At 50.3% G+C, this 20,799-nt stretch overlaps 1 protein-coding gene across 6 annotated transcripts; it reads right to left on the bottom strand.

Moving 5' to 3' along the window:
- Positions 1 to 714: 714 nt before the first annotated feature.
- IL22RA1 (interleukin 22 receptor subunit alpha 1) lies at positions 715 to 20,030 on the bottom strand. 6 transcript variants are annotated; one of them, XM_027109736.1, is made up of 9 exons: positions 19,911 to 19,978; positions 18,470 to 18,609; positions 15,671 to 15,803; positions 14,602 to 14,780; positions 12,735 to 12,910; positions 7,641 to 7,779; positions 3,637 to 3,758; positions 3,424 to 3,543; positions 715 to 2,695 (listed from the first exon to the last, which is right to left on the bottom strand). In XM_027109736.1, exons 4-9 carry the CDS (start codon positions 14,708 to 14,710, stop codon positions 1,742 to 1,744), a joined length of 1,620 nt encoding a protein of 539 aa, XP_026965537.1. In that variant the 5' UTR covers positions 14,711 to 14,780; positions 15,671 to 15,803; positions 18,470 to 18,609; positions 19,911 to 19,978; the 3' UTR covers positions 715 to 1,741. The 6 variants fall into 6 exon arrangements, with proteins under 6 accessions (XP_026965537.1, XP_026965538.1, XP_026965535.1 ...); XM_027109737.1 differs by having other exon boundaries at positions 18,470 to 18,597; positions 19,911 to 19,967; XM_027109734.1 differs by lacking the exon at positions 18,470 to 18,609 and having other exon boundaries at positions 19,911 to 20,030.
- Between the last annotated feature and the right edge of the window lie 769 nt (positions 20,031 to 20,799).

The raw sequence follows: 20,799 nt of genomic DNA, 5'->3' as shown, positions 1-20,799 counted from the left end.
GGCATTGCAGGCTCCGGAAAGGGTCTCACCGGGGCAACTGGACTTTAGTGCTGTTTCTCAGAAATGTTCAGACAGGGCTTTGGGACAGGATGGGGTTGGGGGCGCTTGCCCCTCGGGGACCCCATGGGGGGCCTCCCCTCCTGATGCCCCAGGAGTCTCATCCTACAAGAATCCAGACTGGTGTGGAAAGTTCCTTCTCTTGATGAAGACAAAAATCGCTAGGTTTGAGCTCCAGCTGTGTCACGGCCTCAGTGGGGGCCTGTGCGGGGGAGCCCCTTCTCCTCTCTGGGCCTCAGTTTCCTCGTCCTAGGGGTCACGTGAGATGCAATGATACAAAGGATGTGACGGCGTGCTGAAAGCTCGGACAAGGACCCTGTGCCAGGGCAGGAGGACAGGGCAGCCCTGTGCTGCCTCTGGTGGGGTGTCGGGGAAGAAGGTCCTCTGAGAATGCTGCTGCCACGCCCAAAACGGCTTCCACCTATGAACTCAAGGAGAAGGTTCCATGTGTCCCTGGACCCTGTTTCCTGCAATCCCTTCCCTCGCCCCCTCCTAGACAGTCCAGCTCCTTCAGCTTGGCCTGGAGCAATCCTGAGGAAATCAGGATAATTTAAGCCCATGAGAAAATGCCTGATTCAAAATCAAGCTGAATTGGGGGAGTGGGTCACTCCTGTACTGTCCTATCTTTTAAAAATCACAACAAGAAATACTACGGTGTATTGGGCACTGCCCATGAGCCAGGCGCTATGAAACACTTTGCCGGCATTATTTAATTTCATCCTCACCACAACCCTGTGAGGTCAGTGTTATTATCCCCATGACACAGATGAGGAAACTGAGATTTTGCGTGATTCATTTGCTTGAAGTCACATGGCTTTTAAGTACAAAGTCCGGAATTTGAACCCAGGTGGGCTGAATCCAAGGCTGAGTTTCCAAAGTTGTGAAGTAGGTACAGTTTGTAGTTGTGTCTCCTTCAGTTGCCCCATGGCCCCATGTTCCTTTCAAACCCCGCTGCCAGGATAGGGTCTGAAACTCCTGCCAACAGAAGAGGCTTCTGTGTTCTCCCTCCCTGGTGGACCTGCATTTCACTTGGGATAAAGCCTCTAGCAGAGGAATGAAACTGAAATGGTGCAATTCCAGGCAGCAGCCTCGGTTGGGGATGAGCCGCAGGCCGCACCCCTCCCTGGAATCTTGCCATCAGGCTGCCTCTGGACTTGGCAGAAGTGCAGGTTGTTCTGGTTCTGCCCAGTCTGCTATGAGGTGTCCTTTTTCAGGCTCCTTTTCTCACCTTTGGGGAACCACAGAGGAGGCAGAGGCCTCACGCTGCTGAACTAGATTATGAAAGTGGCCGGGAATGAAGAGAGGTAGGCTCATGGAGAACTTTGCGTCCAGCGTATTAGGATCATGGGCCCTGGATCTCCGGGAGGTTCCCCATGTTAGCTCCTGCACTCTGACTGCCCGTCCTGTCCTGCAGAACTTGGCGAGCACATGCTCATTTGCACTCGCTCGTTTGTATATGAGGCACTTCTGTAACTTCTCTGGCTGGAGCCCTTCTCATGCCTTTTTCTCCAAAGGGAGCTCAGCCACGGCAGGGGTCCGGCACCCTCCTTCTGCTGGTTCCTCAAGGGCATTCACCCGGGGCTGGGCTGCAGAGTGCGCAGCGCCGCTGGGTGCGGGAGTGACGGCCAAGGATGCGAGGTGAGGGTGGGGGCAGGAAGAAGCCCCAGGCCCACCCTGTTCCCGCTCAGGTCTCCCACTGCACCGTCAGGGCCAGGCCTCTGAACAGAGAGTCCAGCTCCATGGGCGACTCCAGGTCTGGGGCCCGAGGGCCTGGGCTCTGGGCCTCAGTATCGGTTGTTGGACCCTCATCACTGGGACACACGAGGGACTCCAGCAAGCCCCAGGGACTCGGACCCTTGTCTGTGGGGGAACATGGGCGGGAAGCAGTCTGCAAAGGGAGGGACACGGGGTGACCCTCGATCTGGACAGAGGAGAGGAGGGGCAGCTGGCCCTTTACATAGCTTCGTGTCCTTGGCTCTCCTCTGCGTACGACATCAGAGTCAGGTTCTCTGTCCGTGTGAACCCCCAGATGCTGGTGGAAGGATTTTACTTCTTGGGGGTCCTCCATAGTTAAGGAGGTCACCTGCTGCAGAGAAAGGCCACCTGGGCTGCAGCTTCCAGCTGGTGCCTCTTTCTGGAGCTGACCTTTGGTTCCGAGGTGTTTGGGACCAGAGAGTGTCATAGGTGGGGGGTCTCTACCAGAGCCTTCCCCGCATATCCCGTAGGAAGGAGGCCAGCTGTCCGGAGTGGCCTGAGGGGTGTAGGAAGGAGGCTGGGCCTCCGAGATGGCCTGGGGAGTGTAGGAGGGGGGTTTAGTTTGGGGGGTTACCTGAGGTGCATAGGACAGGGGCCCGCCCTCAGGGGCAGCCTGGGGGGCATAGGGCAGTGGGGGGAGTGTCTGGAGAGGTGGCCCGCCAGAGGGCCGGAGGATGGAGAGGTCCGGCTGCCCAAGGTAGGCGACCTCAGACAGGCTGTGTCGCGGTGGGGCTCCTGGAGGTTCGATGGGCCCGGAGACCTTGACTTGGGAATACTGGACAGGCTGCGCCAGGCCGCTCGGGCCACTGAGGTCAAAGACGGGGCTTAAGATGTGCTCCTGGATGAACTGCAGAGGCTGGAAGGTCAGTACGTGCTGGACATCCTGTGCAGGGAGAACAGTGTGCCCATTAGGGTGTGTTCAAGCTCCCCGAGGGTGCCGTGCGTGCCGCGGTCCTCCGCAGGGCTGGGAGTGGAGGGGAAGGGGTAGACCACCGGGGGGCTTTTCCACGATGTGTGAGCCCTGTATCCCTTCCCAGGGATTCCTCTAAGTGCTGGAGCCTCTGTGAAGGGACAGGGCTCCCGGCCTGTTAGCTGAGGGCTGCTTCCAGAGTCTGGTTGTCTAGGGAGAGCGGGTAGGCTGTGGTTTCTCTAGGAGGCGGGCACTCTGGAAGCAGCTGGCTCGGGTTTGGGGTGCCCTTGGGGAATGCTCTCCAGGTGCTGGCTCAACTGCTCCTGAGCTCTGGGTCCCTAAGGGCCTCACGCGGGGAGAAAGGTGGGGAAGAATGGGGGACAGGGGAGGCCCGGAGAGTTCTACAGGAAATGGCTCATCTGGTCTTTGACTTGGAGGGGCGGATGCGCGTGAGCCGTCTCTGCGAGCCCCAGACTGTGCAGGCTCTGCAGCGGGCATGCTGCTTTAACGCAGATGCAGCTCTGGTGGCCAGACTTGGGCTGCCGATGTGACGTGTATGGTTTGCAGGGGTTTAGTTTAAAAAAATTAGTTGCCAAGATTTGAAACATGGGAGATTTCACATGACAATCTGAAATTCTGACTTCGCTGGAGAAAATGTGAAGATGTGGCAACAGTGGGCCTGCGATCCCAGGTGGCAGTACCTGGGCTGCTGGTTCAGACAGGGTGTGCGCCCCCTTGAAGCCACGTGGGTTTTCTATTCCATGCCTTGTCTTCCTTCTCCCTAGATCTCTTCCGCACACCGGGGGAGTTGCCAGCCACATCTTTAGGTTGGAGGGAGAAATGAGGGAGAGCCGGGGTCCCGGGGCCCGTGCCCTCCCCTCGGCCTCTCCATCCTCCCCGGGGCCCCTGCTCACCAGGGAGTTGGGAGGCGGAGGCGGCTTGGTGATGTATCTGTAGCTCAGGTAGCAGAGCCCTGCGACCAGGAAGCCCATGGAGAACAGGAAGGCGCCGGAAAAGGAGTAGGTCCACGTCTGATCTAGGTGAGTAAGAGGTCAGAACAGGAAGGGTGAGGCTGCCATTGTGGGTACTGCCAACTTGGGCCTTTTCCTCCCCTGCCTCTCGGGCCAGGCTTGGGAAGGCCTCTCCTATCCCCAGTACTTACAGGGCCCGGGGCGAGGGCGCAAATGGAGGGCCACACACCATACGTCTAAATATTCGGAATTTCATCATGTTTTTACATTGTTAAATAAAATACGTTCTGTGCTCCCACCTTGACAGATATACTTTTCATAACAACCCGGAAGGCTTGACTTTTGATTCTTGGATGCCTCGGGGTGCTGTGCGGAAAGGTGGAGGTGCAGGGGGAAGCTCCCGCAGGCCCAGCCTGGCTCCCGCCCACACTGCCAGGGGCCTCACGCCCAAGGATATGGGCTCATGGCCAAGCTCATCCACGCCGCCTACAAATACCCACCCGCTGGCCACCCTTTGGGCCGAGGGCCTAAACATCAACAGAGTGTCTGCCCTCTGGAAAAAAGACCCAAGGAGGAGATCTGCCGAGACTGGACACAGGCTCTGGCCATCTGTATAGGGAATTTCGGAGCTCACAGGTTCCATGGGGATATGCCCATGTGGACCTAAGGACCCTTCATCTTGCAGGGAGGGCCATGGCCAGAGCAGGGCTGGAGCGGGGCCCTGTAAAGTGCGGGGCTCAGAAAAGGGTCCATCTTGCCTGGGTCTAAGGACAGTGCTGCCTTCCTGGTGGGGGCAGGGGAAAGAGGCAAAGGGAGGGGAGATGTGACAATGGGAGGGGTCTGTCCTCCCCACCTGTCTACCAAGATCTGAGCTGGGAAGACCTCACTCAGGAGGGAGCCTGGGGAGGCACCACCTTTTTGAAAACGGAAGGAGAGGATGGCTAAGGGCTCTATGCTGAGCCTCTTCCCTATGGCCCTGCATCTTTGGGATGGGTGTGTGCAGCCAGGTCTTGGCATGACACACTTCCTGTCACCAATTCAAGTGGGACTGGTGAGTGGCTTGGTAAGGAAGAGGTAGCTGGAGTTTTTGTTAAAACTGGAGGTTTGTATTACCTGGGGGTCTTGACTCTCCAAGTCACCCTCCTTCTGTTCCTGGCTCCTGTGTGGCTTCAGCATGGGGAGTTGATCATCAGTTGCCAGTGACCTTGGCAATGACTGTGAACCCTGGGAATTGCTGGAGCCTTTACTTCTAGCCCACTCCTCGCTCCTCCCCCAGCCCCTGTGGCTTGGGCCTCTCTCGTCAGCTTCCCACTTCAGCTTCCCTCTTCCCCTGTCACATGTACTTCCACCAGGGAGAAGACAGGACCCAAATGTCTCTACATGACATGCCTAATGTAACTGGAAAACTGTTGCTCCCTGTACCAGGACAGGACAGGGACTTGGAACATTTCTGCCATTTCACTCACAGGGAAGTAGGAAGAAATAATGGAAGCAACACTGGAATGTGGGGCGTTAGAGGTCTGGCCCAGCCACTGATGAGACCCTCATCTTCTGCACGATCCTCTCTGGCCTCCATTTATTAATAACAGTAGCCAGCGATGATTGAACTCTTTCTACATGCCATGCACTGTGTGGGGTGCTCTACCGATGTTATCCCACCAAACAGATGGCCATGGGTGCTCACTCCTTACAGATAATGAAGCTGAGTCTCAGAGAGGTTAAATGACTTGAACAAGGTCACACAGCTACTCAGTGGAGAAGCCAGGATTGACATGTATAATTCCAAAGCTCATTCTCACAGCCACTACACAATGATGACTCCGTTTCCTCTCTGTAAAATTAAGATATGGGGTGGGCCAACACATAGAGCCCTTTCCAGCATCAAGATGCTGGGATGGGGCTTCCTTGGTGGCGCAGTGGTTGGGAGTCCGCCTGCCGATGCAGGGGACATGGGTTCGTGCCCCGGTCCGGGAAGACCCCACATGCCGCAGAGCGGCTGGGTCCGTGAGCCATGGCCGCTGAGCCTGCGCGTCCGGAGCCTGTGCTCCACGATGGGAGAGGCCGCAGCAGGGAGAGGCCCGCGCGCCCAAAAAAAAAAAAAAAAAAAAAAAGATGCTGGGATGATGGTCCAACACATTCTGAGAGGTAGATAAAGGAGGGCTTCTGGGCTCTGGGGATAAGACAGACCCCTGGATACACGGTCAAGGGCAGGACGTTTCATTATGATACGGAAGTAAGAGGAATGAATGTGCAGTAGAGGGCATAGGCTCTAAACAAAATTGCAAAGTGGTGATTAGAGCCCAGGCTTCAGGATCAGATGAACTTAACTAGGTTCACTGACCAGCTGTGTGGTCACCGGCAAGTTGCTTAACCTGTCTGAGCCAGAGCTCCTCCTCTGTAAAAGGGGGATAATGCTATACAACTTGCGGGATTGTTATAAGGGTTCAATGGGATAATATATGGAAAGAATTTAACACAGTGTTTGGCAATAGAGTAGGTACTTAATAAATGGTAGGAATTGTTATTAATATACTTGATTATAAAGGATAAGGTGCTTTCTATATGTCACCAAGAAATAGCCACCATGAAGTATGATTCATTTAAAAGCAGCTACAGTCTTAGAGAAAAATGATATATCATGAGCTAGATCACGTAAGGACAAACCAACAGAAGGATATGGGTGGAGTGGCCCACATGTTGTCAATAAGCAGGAGGGCAGGGGCGGATCAGGAATGAATGACAGTTATCTAGAAGGTCCAGGGGAGAGTCACAAATCACATACACGCTCCCAACTCAGTGCCTGTGAAGTTGGTTTCCTTTTTCTAGTTCTCTTATTGCCAAGTTCTATTCTGGTCTTCATGTGGCCCTTTCCCTGGGAAGGGCATGCCCCGTGCAAGAGGTCAGTGCTGGCTGTTCTTCCGCCAGGCATATCTTCCCATGAAAACAAATGCACTGGGACTCAGGTGGAGAACTCAGTCTCTTGTGGGCTTTTGGGGAAACTGATGAGCTGAGTTTCTGATCAAAGCTGAGAACCAGAACCTACCCTATGATGTTTCTACCAAGCTGCAGTTATACCCTCGGGCCCAGCCTCTAGCAGCTGCCTCGCTTCTATTCATCAGAACAGAAATCACCTACTGACATCATTAATCTAAACAAGATGACTAAGGGGGAGACTGTTTTCCAAATCCATCCAGTCCAATGCGATCGCTTTTTTCATCCTCTAAACTTGGAGCATTACATTTCTATCTCTATGAAAATAAGCACTAATGAAAACATCATGATGCTTACGACGAGAGTCGAGTTTCAATATGCTAGAGTCGAGTGGGATGGGACACCATCCCGCTGAGCCAATGACTCAAAACTCTTTCTATGGCAGTGCAGTGGTGAGAACGTGTTCTCTGGAATTAGGCCTAGTTCCATTCCTCACCAGCTGTGCAATCTTGGGCAAGTTACTTAACCTCTCTGAACCTCAGTTTCCTCAATGGAACAAAGATGCTTCACAGAAGCACGAGAACTGTGTTTCGTAGTGTCTGGTCCCTGGTTGGCACTGCAGAAATGCTATTATAATCATTGTTATTTTTATTTGACTTTAGAAGGTACTGAGGGATCTTTGTTATCTTCTCTGCTCTCCCATCTGCAGATTATTTCCTGGGATCTCTCACTTGAGTTAACATCAAGGTGAATTTGCTTTGCCAGGATACACACGCAGCTTGCCAGAGACAGGAAATTCAGACATAGGCTGGAGGGTGTAGATTAAACATTTGCTACGACAACCCAACAGCTAACTCGTTTACGAATAAACAAAGATTGACTTTAATAATACACTAGTAATCCTTCTGTGGTTTTCTAGAGCACTGTCAAGCCTCACCTTGGTTACAGGGGGGAAAGCACAGAGTCAAGGTTTGAATTCAGGAGTCCCAGTTCCCTCTGGCTTCAGCTGAACTTACCTGGCAGCGTCTTCGCTCGGTACATGTAGGGGATGCTCTTCTTGGACCAGGTTGGAACTAAACTCACGATGGTCCCAAGGAACTCCGTGTCAGGGGTCAGGCCAAAGAACTCAAATTCTCTCTGCTTGCCTCCAAGGTGCTGAATTTGACAGAGAACACAGAACAACATCTCTTACACACCAACCTCTATGTGGAACCTGCTTACACCTCTGCTTGGGTTACTGCACTTAGTAAAATGGCACCACCAGCTGCCCAAACCATAAACCGGTAGGTCAGTCTGCAGTGCTCCATTTCCATTCCCCTACCTTCTGCTTTCTCCCTAAATCCAATCAGATGCAAGCTTCGCGCACTTTCCCTTGGACAGTGTCTGGCACACAGCATGCGCTCTCTAAATACTAGCTGCGGTTATTATCACCACCATCATCAACACCCCACCATTCTTCCTTCTTCCAGTTCTCCTCTTTCCCCCCCTTTTTCAAAATAAAATATCAAAAACGCTTTGAATATCCATCCCTCTCTTGTCTCCTCATTGCTTCTGCCTTAACCGGGCCTCAATATCTTTGGCCTGGACTCTTGCAGTGGCCTCCTTACTGGTCACCAGTCTCTGGTTTTGTCCCTGTCTACTTCCAAATTTATCCTGGCGCCACAGTGATCTTTCTAAACAATTAACATAACTACAAAGCTCCTCTGTTGAAAATCCTTTGATGGCCCGGGTCATATTACAGGTCCTTGCTCCCTTTGTACACTCTTCCCTCCCTAGAGCCCGCTTGGTCCTTTAGGCTCTGGTGATGTTGAATGCCCTTCGCTCCTGCAAACACTCTGCTTCTGAAGTAAGCCCTTGCTCCTTTGCATCTGCCCATCCTTCCGCTAGAGCTTCTTCTCAGTTCTTGCCCTCTTGTATGTCTCGAACCTCTCTGGCCTTGAACTCTTCCCTCGGCTGCCTCATTCCATCATTCTGGTTCTCCTCCTACCTCTCCAGTTGTTCTTTTACTGGTTTCAGCCCCTCGGTGTTGTTCTGCAAATTTCACTCTTCACCCGTTCGTTCTTCTCTTTCCACATATTTTCTCACTTAGTGATCTTTTCTGGACCCGTGGCTCTGGTGATCACCAACGTGCGGATAACCCCCAAACTGACCTCAGTAAGAGCTATGGAGTTCCTGGCACACACCGCCAGCGTCCTGCTGGACAGCAGTCCGTGGGCATCTCTAACTTCACATGTCCAAACATCCTGATCTCCTCTCTCTGGGTCCTGCCCCATCTCCAACCCCAAACCCGCACCTGTGTTTGATTCCCTAATTCTGTCATAATGTCTCTCTTGTTCTAATGTCCAAGGCTCAAACCTTAAAACCATTCTTGACAAACCTCTCTCAAATCCTTTGTATCTGATTACCCTGAAATAATCCATAAACTTTTCTTTAAAGGGCCAGGAGCTATGTTCTTGGGAGCTTAAAAGCTAAGAATTTTCTTTTTGGTCCTTTGCGTTTCAGCTATGCCTTCTCTTTTCCGGGCACGTGGCGGCCAAGGTTTAGGGTTATTTGTTGTTTTTTCTTTTGAAGGGGGTGAAAGTGGGTGAAGAAGTGCATGAATGGATTTAACAGCTTATTGTTTTGTGGAACTCATATGGTTGAAATTAACCCCAGTAGAGTTGTCAAGGCCCCAAGAGTCCTCCTTCCCCGGGTGTTCACTGCCGCCCGCCTGGTTCAGGCCCTTCTCGTTTCCAGCCTAGTACCATTGCAATAGCTCCCCTGACTTCCCACCCTGATCACTCTTTCATTTTTACATTTGATCTCTCCTCTTCCTGCTCCCAGTAATTTATAGCTTCTATTGGACCAACCTTCCATAAAATAACAGCTATAAACTCTGGCCAAAATAAAAACTACCTATAGGCATTGGAAAGTAAGTAAAAGCAGGCAGATACCAGAGAAAGGAGGAAGGGAATGGCACTGAATGAGTTTCTCTCTCTTTTTTAATGTCCTGTAGCCTGGAGGCAGGCCCCCATTTATACCATGTGGAGTGGGTGACACCTAGATTAAAAACCCTGTAATCTTACTGGTTTGAGTAACCAGAAGACAGAGTTCAGGGCAATCACAAAAGTTGGAAAGTTAGGGAGAAATCACAGATAGGAGAGGTTCATAGAGAGAGAGCCTGAATTCTGTGTATAAACTTTGCCCAAATCCCTGGCTGGTGCCTGAAGTATGCATGAGCAGGGTAGACTCCAAGCAGCCCAGCTAAAGTTTCCACTGAACTTTACTGAACTGAGATTTTGGAGTTTGAAGTTCAGCCAAATTCACTGCCTACTAAGACAAGAAACAAACAAAAATCAATACTCTTTGGAGGAATATGACAGAATCCAGAGTCCTTTCAACGTATCATTCACAATGTCCAGGATGCGTTCCAAAATTTTTAGACATGTAGAGAAAGAGAAAATGTAATCCATATTCAGGAGAAAAGACAGTTAATGGTGACCTATCCCAAGATGACCAAAATGTTTGAATTATCAGACAGTGTTAAAGTGGCTAGTATAACTATGCTCAGGAAGTGAAGGAAAACGTGCTCATAATGACAGAATGACTAGGAATTTTCAGTAGCATAAACTATAAATACTAGAGACTATAAAAACTAGAAACTATAAAAATTAGAGAAGTTAGAACTGAAAATACAATATCTAAAGTAAAAATTCCCACTGAATGGTTTTAACAACAGATTGGAGATGACAGAAGAGTCAGAGAACCTGAAAATAGAATAGAGAGAGTTAAATGGTGGTGACGGTTGGACAACTTCTTCAATATACTAAAAACCACTGAATCCTACACTTTAAAGGGGTGAAGTTTGTGGTATGTGAATTATATCTCAAATTTTAAAAAGGGAAAGACTGTCAGAATGCTGTCTACAAGAGATACACTTTAAATATAAAGGCACAGGTAGGTTGAAAATAGATGGATGTAAAAAGATATACAATGAAAATTATAAATATGAGAAGGCTAGAGTAACTATATTAACAGCAGATAAGGTAGAGTTCAATAGAAAAAAGTATTAGTAGTGATAAAAAGGGACATTTCCTAATGATAAAAGGGTCAATTCACCAGGAGGCGATAACAATCATAAAGGTGTATGTGTCTGATAATAAACCTTCAGATATGCACAGAATTAAAAGGGAAAACAGACAAATCCACAATCAGAGCTGGAGATTGTAATACTCTCGGCAATTAAGAGAATAACAGACCTCCCCCAAATCAGGAAAGACATAGAAGATATGAATAATACTATTAGCCGCCTTTATCTCATGGATATTTATAGAGTACTCCACCAGACACCCGCAAAATACATATTCTTTTCAAGTGCACGTGGAACATTCACCACGATAGCCCATATGCTGGGCCATAAAACAAGTCTCCATAAAGGACTGAAATCATACGGAATATGTTCTCTGATCACAAACTGAATTAAGTGATAAATCAATAACAATAAAATATTCAAATATTTCAAATATTCAAATAATTCAAATATTCAAATATTTGCCAAAAATTAGTTGTGATAAAGACTCTCCCTGCTCTGTAATCTCTAATCGCTCCCCGGCTACTGAAATAAATACAGATTCCCCCATCCGCCCTCCCGACCTCTATGGCACGGTCCCAGCCTGTCTTCTTAGGGTTAGGATTGTTCCTCTCCATCAGTGTTTCTCAAACTTCAGAGTGAGTAAGAAGCACTGGGTTGCTCACTAAAATTCAGATCCCAGGGGTGCAACGCTAGAATTTGATGAAGCGGATTATAAGGGGGCCTAAGAACATGAATTTTATGGGTTTTTTAGTTTGTTTGTTTTTTGGCCGTGAGGCATGTGGGATCTTAGCTCCCCAACCAGGAATCGAACTCGCACCCCCTGCATTGGAAGGCGAAGTCTTAACCACTGGACCGCCAGGGAAGTCCCCAAGAACCTGCATTTTAAACAAAGGCTGCAGGAGATTCTGATGCCATTGGTTTGGGACCATGTTTTGAGAAACTATTCTACATGTCCCTACGCTTCAGCCCAAATGGGCAGTTTTGTGCTTTCCAACAATATCCTAAGCGTTCCTGCTTCTCTCTCTGATCACTGTGGGACAGTGTAGGCCAGTGGAGCAGGGAGGGGAGGAATGTGGGCTTGGAACAAAGCTGGATTTGAATCTTGACTATGCTATTATTTGCTGAACAATCTTGAGGAAGTGACTTAACCTCTCTGAACCTCTGTTTTCTCATTCAGAAAATGGAGATAAGAGCAACTACCTCATAGGTTTTGTGACGAAGATTAAATGACACAATAAGCATATATTACCCGGTACACCTCAGAAATTGATATCAGCACCAGAAAGTTTTCTGTTCTAGAGGTCTTTCCAGATCTCTCTGAGCTGACATCTCCTCTCTCCCCTCCCAGCCTCCATTCTGTCCCACACAACACTCTTATTTCCCTCTACCTATAGCTGAATTTGAATTCTTGTTTTAACTCTCTCCCCACCCATTAGATTATAAGCTCCTTGAGTGCAGGAATAGTCATTCAATGTAATTATGAATTAGTGGCACACACTGCCAGGGGAAACACTACATATTTTATTTTTTGAATACAAAAAGAAATGTATAACATTTGACAATTTATGCCTTTGCCTTCCACCTTTCAGTATTACTGATCTTAAGACACTGTCTGTATCCAGTTCCCACGGAAGGTGGAGAACCAGCGGAAAGAACTGCAGCAGTAGAAATTGATTCCAGCATTTTCCAAGGTGGACACCTGAGGATGTTAATAGAAGTTGTTCCCCTGGATGTTAGAAGGCATTAGGCAAGAAAAAAATACATGTAATGCAAAATAAAAGGAGTTTCTCTGATCAAATACATGCGAGAGAAGTTGTATTAAGCGAATTGAAACTGGAGTCTTGACTTTGCAGTACTTGTCAGAGGCTTTAGCGTGCTATTGTGTGTGTGAATCTACAAGAGGTAGGCTGTAGACGTGTTTTGGGAAACGCTGATTTATAGAACACATCTCCTTTCTACTTGAAGCAATGCAGAGAGGAAAATGGGTTTCTGAGGCAGGGAAGGACCAAGGTGGCACATATATTTACCCTTCATTTACCATTTGGTAGGTGTGGTTGATGTGCAGATCTAAGTGATAGAACAGGTCCTGGAAGATATCCTCCAGGGTTAGCCGGTGGCCATTCCCTGTGTGGATGGGCGTGTAGGTGGGATGGACAATCAACTGGATGGATCTCACCTTGGGGATACAAGTCACATCAGGTGGTTTGATGATAGCTGGAAAAAGGGAGAGAGAAAAAAGAAATGAAAAGTTAGAATCAGCCAGGGGTGTCTGAGAGGCTGCCTTGGACCTTGGGAAATGACTGCTGTCCACCCCCTCCCACCCCAACCCCAGCCATGCTTCTGAAAGCATCAGCGAAATGAACAGGTGAGAAGAGAAGCAACTGGTGTTTGGGTGTAAGGCTGGCGAAGGGGTGACCAAGGGTGAGTGGGAAGAGCCCAGGGAGAGGGGCCCTGGACCCCTAGGCTGACCATACCCTTGTCCCAGCCTCCACACATCCCTACCTGAGTCTTCCAGGAGCACCTGCCCCCTAGTCTACTGTCAATGACAGCTTTGGGGACTGATGGTTCAACTACATATCCAAACAACGTTTGCAGTGCCCAATATTACTGATTCAGCCTCAAAGGCCAGGCCTAAACTTCAACCTCTCTCAAGATGGAATTTCCAAATAACCAAACGACCTTGACTGGTTTATAGACCCCTTTGGGAATTTGAATGCTATGGTTCTTTTCTCCCCCAAAGTGTACATATACAAAAATCTTGCACTCAGTTTCAGGGTTCCATGAACCTCACTCCCCCGAAGCTAATTTATAGAAAGTCCCCAAGAGTCCATTGACCTCCAGGATTAAAAAGATCTGAGCTGGAAGAATGTTCGTTTCAGTGTTGTTTATAAAACTGAGTTAAGGGTCCTCCAAAAAGGAATTAGGGAAGTCAATTAGAGTACCTCCATAGAATGGATCATGTTTGCAGCCGTGAACTATCGTGTTGTGGAGAAATATTTAATGACATGGGCAAATGTTCACGATACCATCATATAAAAAACAACTAACCAACCAACCAGATCACAAAAGAGTAGATACAGTTGCTAGTAGCTGCGGTTATGTTTAAGTGTTCAGATTAGTTGGGCCTACTTTTATTTTTCTTTGTGTATTTCTATATTTTCCAAATTTTCTACAATAAGTATGCATTAACTGAACAAGCCAAGAAACAATATAAAATAACTTGTTTAACTTTATTTTTTATTTTCTTAAGAAACCCTGTGGCTTTTAAATCAGTCAGTGAACATCACCTACTTAACATGTGTGAGGAGTTTGGCAACTCATCCATCCATCCACTCAATCCTTCATCAACTGCGTATTGAGCATCTCCTACGTGCCAGGTGCTATGCTAAGGGCTGGGAACACAGGGGGTTCCGCTGCCACACACGCCCTCATGGAGCTCCCTTTCAGTAAGGGAGGCAGATGATGTAAATGCCAGCAAACCCAGTAACTGCAGACTGTGATCTGAGCTCTGAAGCCAGCGAACAGTTCATGGCGACGGAGAATAGCAGACGATGACCTAGCGAAACGGGGTTGTTGAGGCTGGCGGTGGGGATGCTCACGTAGGAGGTGATGTTGAAGCCGAGACCAAGACCAAGGATCGGAAAAGAGTCAAGGCAGGAGTAGGAGGACCGAGTTAGGGGGGCCTTGGTTGCACTCAAGTGGCAAGATTAAGGTGGTCTGAACTAGGGAGGTGGGGATGGAGATGGAGAAAGATGAAAGACCACACTGGGGATGCTGTCCAGTTGAGGGCGCCTTCCCTAAAAAGCCACATCCCTAACTGGCCCTGGGAGGCAGAGCCCTTCTGGGCCCTAAGAGGCCATCCTTTTCCCGTCCCGCACCCGTTGCAATGAGGGGCTGGCACTCACTGTGCTGCAGTGAGCTGAACCGGTCGGTCATCTTAGTGGCGGACTGGCCTCCCGCGTCGATGGCGGTGACCCGGGCGTAGTAGAAATCCGTAAGGTTGCCTGTCTCCATGGTAAGGTTGCAGGATTTCCGGGTGATCCGCTGGCAGCCCTCCTTTGCCTGCCACTCTGTCTCTCCATAACTGTGGGCAAGGGAAGGGCCAGAGCACACCTTTCGTGAACAGGCTTGGAACCAAGCCTGTCGTTTATTAATAATGATAACGATATTGAATATTCACTTAGCACGTGTACCCAGGCCCTTTATGCGGGTGATCCTCACTACGGTGCTGTGAGGTTCATGCATTATTCTCCCTCCTTTTCAAGTAGGGGAGCTGGGGGTTAAGGAAGTAAAATTTGCCCAGGCGTTTGAGGCATGCATGCAGGGAACCAGGATGTGAACCCAGCCAGCCTGAGTTCACCTTCTGCGCACTGTTAGCCCCATCGACAGATGAGGGACCTGGGCCTTGGAGAGGGCAAGTGCCATGCCACAGGATGAAGTGGCAGGACCAGGAATGGAACCCAGGTTTGCAGACTCCTGAGCCCATGTACCCTCCTCTCCTGCCTGGGAGAGGAGATGAGCGGAAACGGGGCGGGGTGGGGGCCCGGGAGGGGGTGGGCACGACTTTTCGTTGACCCAGTCTAACCCAGTATAAAGCAATGATTGGGAGCTTGTTGTTTGCCAGGCACACGTGCTGATGAATGTCTCATGGAACCCACCTAACAACCCTATGAGGAAGGTACTATTGCTAACTTTACTTCATGGATGAGGCAATGGAGGCTTGGTGAGGTTACCCAACTGCCCGGAGTTATAGGGAGAGAGCTGGCGTCTGTCCTCAGAGCCCGTACTTGTAACCATTATCCTAACCTCCCCCCGCAGAAGAAACATAAAGGAGCAAAGCTATGTCTGGGGGAGGGTCGCTGCGTGACACCAGTCCGGGCGGGGGACGTGGGGACATAGGAAGAAGGAAGGGTTTTCTTGGAGGGGTTGGTTCCAGAGCAGAGTCAAAAGGGCTTGTGTTGGAGGGACGCCTACGTCTTATACTGCACACTGTAGACGGTGTCTGGGGCACTCTCCGGCCTGCTGTCCCACGTCAGGATGTTTTCGAAGTTGCTGGACTGGAATTTCACGTGCTGAAGAAGATCTGAGGTGTCCTCAGCGAAGTGAGCTGCAGAAAGTGAGAGAAGGGTGAGCAGAAGGGCACAAAGACTCTGCCCCAGCCCTGTAGCAAGCTGCCCGCCCTGAGGGGCGAGCCAGCACTCACTCAGCGGAGAATGTGCTAACTGACCAGCCCCGCTCCCCTTCACTTCTTTTTTCCTTGGTACTGAGCTATGATTCTCATTCCATGAAATGCACCACTTTAGAGCATACAATTCTGTGGTTTCCTAATATATTCACAAAATTGTGCAACTGTTGCGGCTAATCTAGTCCCAGAATGTGTTCATCGCCCACAAAGAAACCTTGTATCCGTGAGCAGTACTCCCACCCCTCCCCTCCTCCCAGCCTCAGCAGCCAATAATCTGCTTCCTCGGTGGATTTGCCTGTGTGGACATTTCCTGTAAAGAGGCCTCCAGTATGCGGCCTTGTGTGTCTGGCTTCTTTCACTGAACATCATGTTTTCAAGGTTCATCCACATTACAGCATGAATTGGGTACTTATTTCCTTCTCTGGCTGAATCATGTTCCACTGCGTGGATAGACCACATTCTGTTTATCTTCTCATCAGTCGATGGACATTTGGGTTGTTTCCACCTTTTGGCTATTTTGAATAATGCTGCTGTGAACGTTTGTGCACAAGTTTTTAAGTGGACACATGTTTTCAGTCCTCTTGGGTATACAGCTAGGAGTGGGATTTCTGGGTCGTACGGTGATCGTATGCTGAACTTTTTGAAGACCTGCCAAACTGTTTTCCAAAGCGGCAGCTGCACCATCTCCTATTCCCACCAGCAAAGTTTAAGTGGTGCAATGATTCCATAGCCTTGCCAACACATGCTGTTGTGTTCATTCATTTCTCAACACCGTCTGAAGTTAGCGTCCTCACCAATGGAATTTTTTTTTTTTTTTTTTTTTTTTTTGCGATACGCGGGCCTCTCGCTGCTGTGGTCTCTCCCGTTGCGGGGCACAGGCTCCGGACGCACAGGCTCAGCGACCATGGCTCACAGGCCCAGCCGCTCCGCGGCATGTGGGATCTTCCCGGACCGGGGCACGAACCCGTGTCCCCTGCATCGGCAGGCGGACTCTCAACCACTGCGCCACCAGGGAAGCCCATCCAATGGAATATTTTAGAGGTATTCAACTAAATGTTGACTGTCGAAGAAGTAACTTGCCCAGAGTCAGTAATTTCAGACAACGGTGAAGAAGATGTCTGTGAATTCCTGCCTCTCTGCTGCTTGAACCAATCCCTGTCCACCCTCCACATTCCTTCTGAGGAGGGCAAAGGCACCTTCCCCAGCCACACGGATTTCGTAGGAGGTGGATTCTGACTGAGGCTACATATGGGCAGCATGACCTTGGGGAAGCTGTTTAAGCAGCTAGAACTTCAATTTCTTCAGCTCTAAAATGAGAATAATTGGACTTACCTAAAGATAAACAATAATGACCACAGCAGCAGCTGACATGTCTGAAATGCACGTAAAGTGCCGGGCACTGGGCTAAGTCTCCTTAACAAATCCTCCTGACAACCTGATGAGGCAGGTACTATCATTCTGCCCATTTAATGGATGAGAAAAACTGAGGCTCAGAGAGGCGGCCTGCAATGCCCATCACACTGTTAGGCTGCTTGTGGGGTGGATACAGTGGGGCAAGGAAGGGGCAGCAAAGGCCAGCGCCCCAAGAAGAGGAGCCGGGAGGGGGCATTGCCCCCGAAGCAATCTTCACTGTAAACGAGAGCCCTTGATTTACAGATCTGTTCCCTCAGGCCTCCTAGCACGGTCTGTGGAAAGGAAGAGAGCGCACGAAAATGGCGGCCAGAGTCGGCAGCTGGCTCTGCGCGTGCTCAGAGGTTGACTGGGGTGGGAAATAAACAGGTGCAGATCCGGTTGAGTCAAGGCCTTGAGGTCTGAGGGTACACGTGTCTTTGGTATGATGTGTGTGTACCTCCCTTCCCCCACTCCCCCGTGACCGTGTGCACCAGCAGGTCCAGAGTGTGAGGGAGTGGAGGGTTATTCACCCCTCCACCCCAAGTCTACATACAGTATTTCTGTAAGGGAGGCATTTGTGGGGAAGGGAAGTATATTAGGACAGTCCAACCCTGCTGTGCATCCACATGTTAAACCTAAGGCCACATTCCTCTTTCAATCTGGGTTGACCAGGCCCAGCAGCTGCAGAACTCTTTGTGTTCCAGGCTTCCTGGAGCCCCCAGAACGGGGCCTAGGGCACCAGGGAGTTCCTTCTGCCTCTAGCCAACATGATGGATGTGCTGCCGAGACTCAAGTTGTGGCTGGTACCTTGTTTGGACCCGAGTCCGGGCAGAATTGGGGTCTGTTCTGGAGGGAGGGGCATGGGTTCAGGGCTGGGTCTTAAGTTGAGGGAGGGAGTGCACTTGAAGTCCGAGCTCAATGGTGGCTTTGGGCGAGGTGGTGAGGTCAAGGGCAGGCAAGAGAGAGGGTGGGATTTGAGAGAAGGCCAGGGTGTGTCTGGGGGTGGGCTTGGCTAGGGTCTGCAGTGGGAGGGTTGCTGGTTAGGGTCAGTGTCCTGGGGGCGCATGTGGGTTTGCAGGACGTGAGTGGCTGAGGCTGGGACATGCTCGGGTGGTGAAGGGCCCAGGTTGGGTGGAAGTGGGCGCCACGTTTCAGGAGGGAACTCAAGTTGGCTTCCTGAAGTTGTGTGGGTGGACCTTGGCTGGCCCCTCTCTTTGAGGAGGCGTTGAGGGCTAACAAGATCTTCTGTCTCCTCTCGCCCACTCATTCCTTTTCCTCCTCAAATCCGTCACCGGTTCCTCAGCCCACGTCGGTTCTGCACTTCCTGGGTGAAAGTCTACATTGTGAAATCGTGGGGAGATATGTATTGTCTAGAAACTGACAGCCTGGGAGATGTGATCAAAGGAAGTTTTCTCATTTGCTTGAAAAAAACAAGTCTATGTCAACTAGGTGGGAAGCTAAGGACAAACAAACAAACAAAATCAGTTCAAACATGTTCTGGAATCAGCCTAAGAATGCCGGGGGTGAAGGCACCTGGGGCTCTAGAGTGACCTTACTGACTCCTAACAACCTCCTAAGGGCTGCTTCCCCTGTGTCCCCCATCGTAAAGGGCCAAGAGCCTCTAAGTCTTCCAACCGGAATGGGTGAGGGTCTGGAAGGACATGTCTGAGGTCTCTTGGGAGATGTATCAAGTCTCCCTAGGTCACAATGAGTCCAGTGTGCTGTGAATGTTCCGTTTGATGCCAGGGGGAGGACGGACTGGAGAGCCCGGGTGGCAGCTGGAAGCGCTGTGGACCTGGTCAGCACCTGCAGGGCACAGCTGTGGCCCTTTATGGCCTCCATCCTGCACTTAAGGTAGAAGGGGCCTTGCAGAGGCCAGCCCTCTCCGTTCTTCAGTCAGGACTATGCGTTCACTTCCTCAGAAATTTCCCTGAATTTTTTAAACATCTCAGGGAGCAGAGAGACAACTAGGATCTCATGCATTGGTCTGGAAGTTCTCCATAATGATACATCAAAACAATCCACTTTATTGGATTTGAAAACTGTGCCCTTTCGTCCTGTTTTCATAAGAGCTCTGGTCTTTTAAGACCTATTAACGCAGCAGACCTGGGCCCTCTGGGAGAAAATGCTCTTTCAGGTCTGGCGTGAGGGGCTGGAAGAGGTCCCCTCAGGGGCGTGGAAGGAGGCAATGGCTGGACTCAAGCTTTGTCCTTCCTGACGCCCCCTCACCTCCCCATGTGAGGCCAGTGCCAGCCAGAAGCAGAGGAACAGAGGTACAGTTTCTACCAGAAAGATCTGAGGGATCCAGGGATGTCTAACTCCCTTAAGCTAATTCTCCATCCACTGGAGTGGGGGGGGGGTGATCCACACCCCCAGTTCAGACACGTGGCTGTATCCCCAGAGTCTTGAGGGTCAGCTGAGTCTCTGAAGAACCCAGGGTCTGAGGGACCCTCTCACCCTTCCCAGTAACCTGAGCTGGCATCTACTTCTCCAGGGAAACTCGGCACCCAGGTCAGCCCAGCAGAGAAGAAATTGAAACTGGTCGTGCTGGGGCTGGATGCAGTCCTGGGGGAGACGACTCTGATCATTGGCTCCTGGATGGGGGTCAGGTCTGACCACAGGGTGACCGGCACTCACCGACTAGGGATCCCGCCGCCAGGATGACCAGCAGCATCCTCATTGGACCCGGCACACAGCCCTCTTTTGGTCTCCACTCTGGACTGAGCACAGAGGGAGGGCTGGGAAGCTTTGGCGCCCTGGCAGCTGGCTCCACCCAGGCATGAGGGCGGGGGAAGGAGGGGGAGGTGGGACCTGAGCCACGCAGAGCTGGGTACAAAGGTACCTGGCCCATTGCTTCGGAATTCCAGGTTCTGGGCGGGATCCAAGGGAGTTGCCTTCTTAGTTGCAGAAAACAGCAACAGTGACAGACTGGCTTGTTTATCTGGTCTGGTGGCTGATTCATCCCAAGATTCTTCAGTCCTTATTAGAGAACTGAGAGGCAGAAAACGTAAAAATAATCCACGACATACAGCCTTATCAGAGAGCAGCTTGGCACTGGGTATCAGAAGCCTGCAACTTACAAATACCTTTTGCCTCACTGACTCCATCCTCAGGAATTCACCCCGAGGAAAACAACTGGAGCAGATGAAGGAGCAGAAAATATGTTCCGGAATGTTCCTGGTGGCAGAGGAAAAGCTAGACTCCTCGGCTTCGTTCTGGCAGGAGGAGATATAGGGTGTCTGCTGCCCCTGCTTATGCCGCGTATTAAAGCAGGTCCGCCATGCTGGATGCTTGAGGGTCAAGGGGGATGGCACTCCTCCTAGAGAGGCTGCTGAGGGTGAGAAGTCCAGGCACTCCTACACTGAACCTTTGGGGTCTGGGAACTGCAAAACGTTAGGAAAAAATGGAACAGAGATTTCAGTGACTCTTTCTACTGTGCTAGAGATGGGGGCAACATTCAGGAAAGGGCCTTCGGTTTGTGACAATGAAGGCTCAAACTGCTCGCCCAAGCTGTTCTACCATGTGA

This window comes from Aethalodelphis obliquidens, unplaced genomic scaffold (genome assembly GCF_003676395.1).
Source record: "Aethalodelphis obliquidens isolate GAN/ISIS:26980383/991018 unplaced genomic scaffold, ASM367639v1 scaffold9, whole genome shotgun sequence".
NCBI classification, from domain to species: Eukaryota; Metazoa; Chordata; class Mammalia; order Artiodactyla; family Delphinidae; genus Aethalodelphis; species Aethalodelphis obliquidens.
Note: the sequence above shows the minus strand (reverse complement) of the source record. Positions and strands in the feature narration are given on the sequence as shown.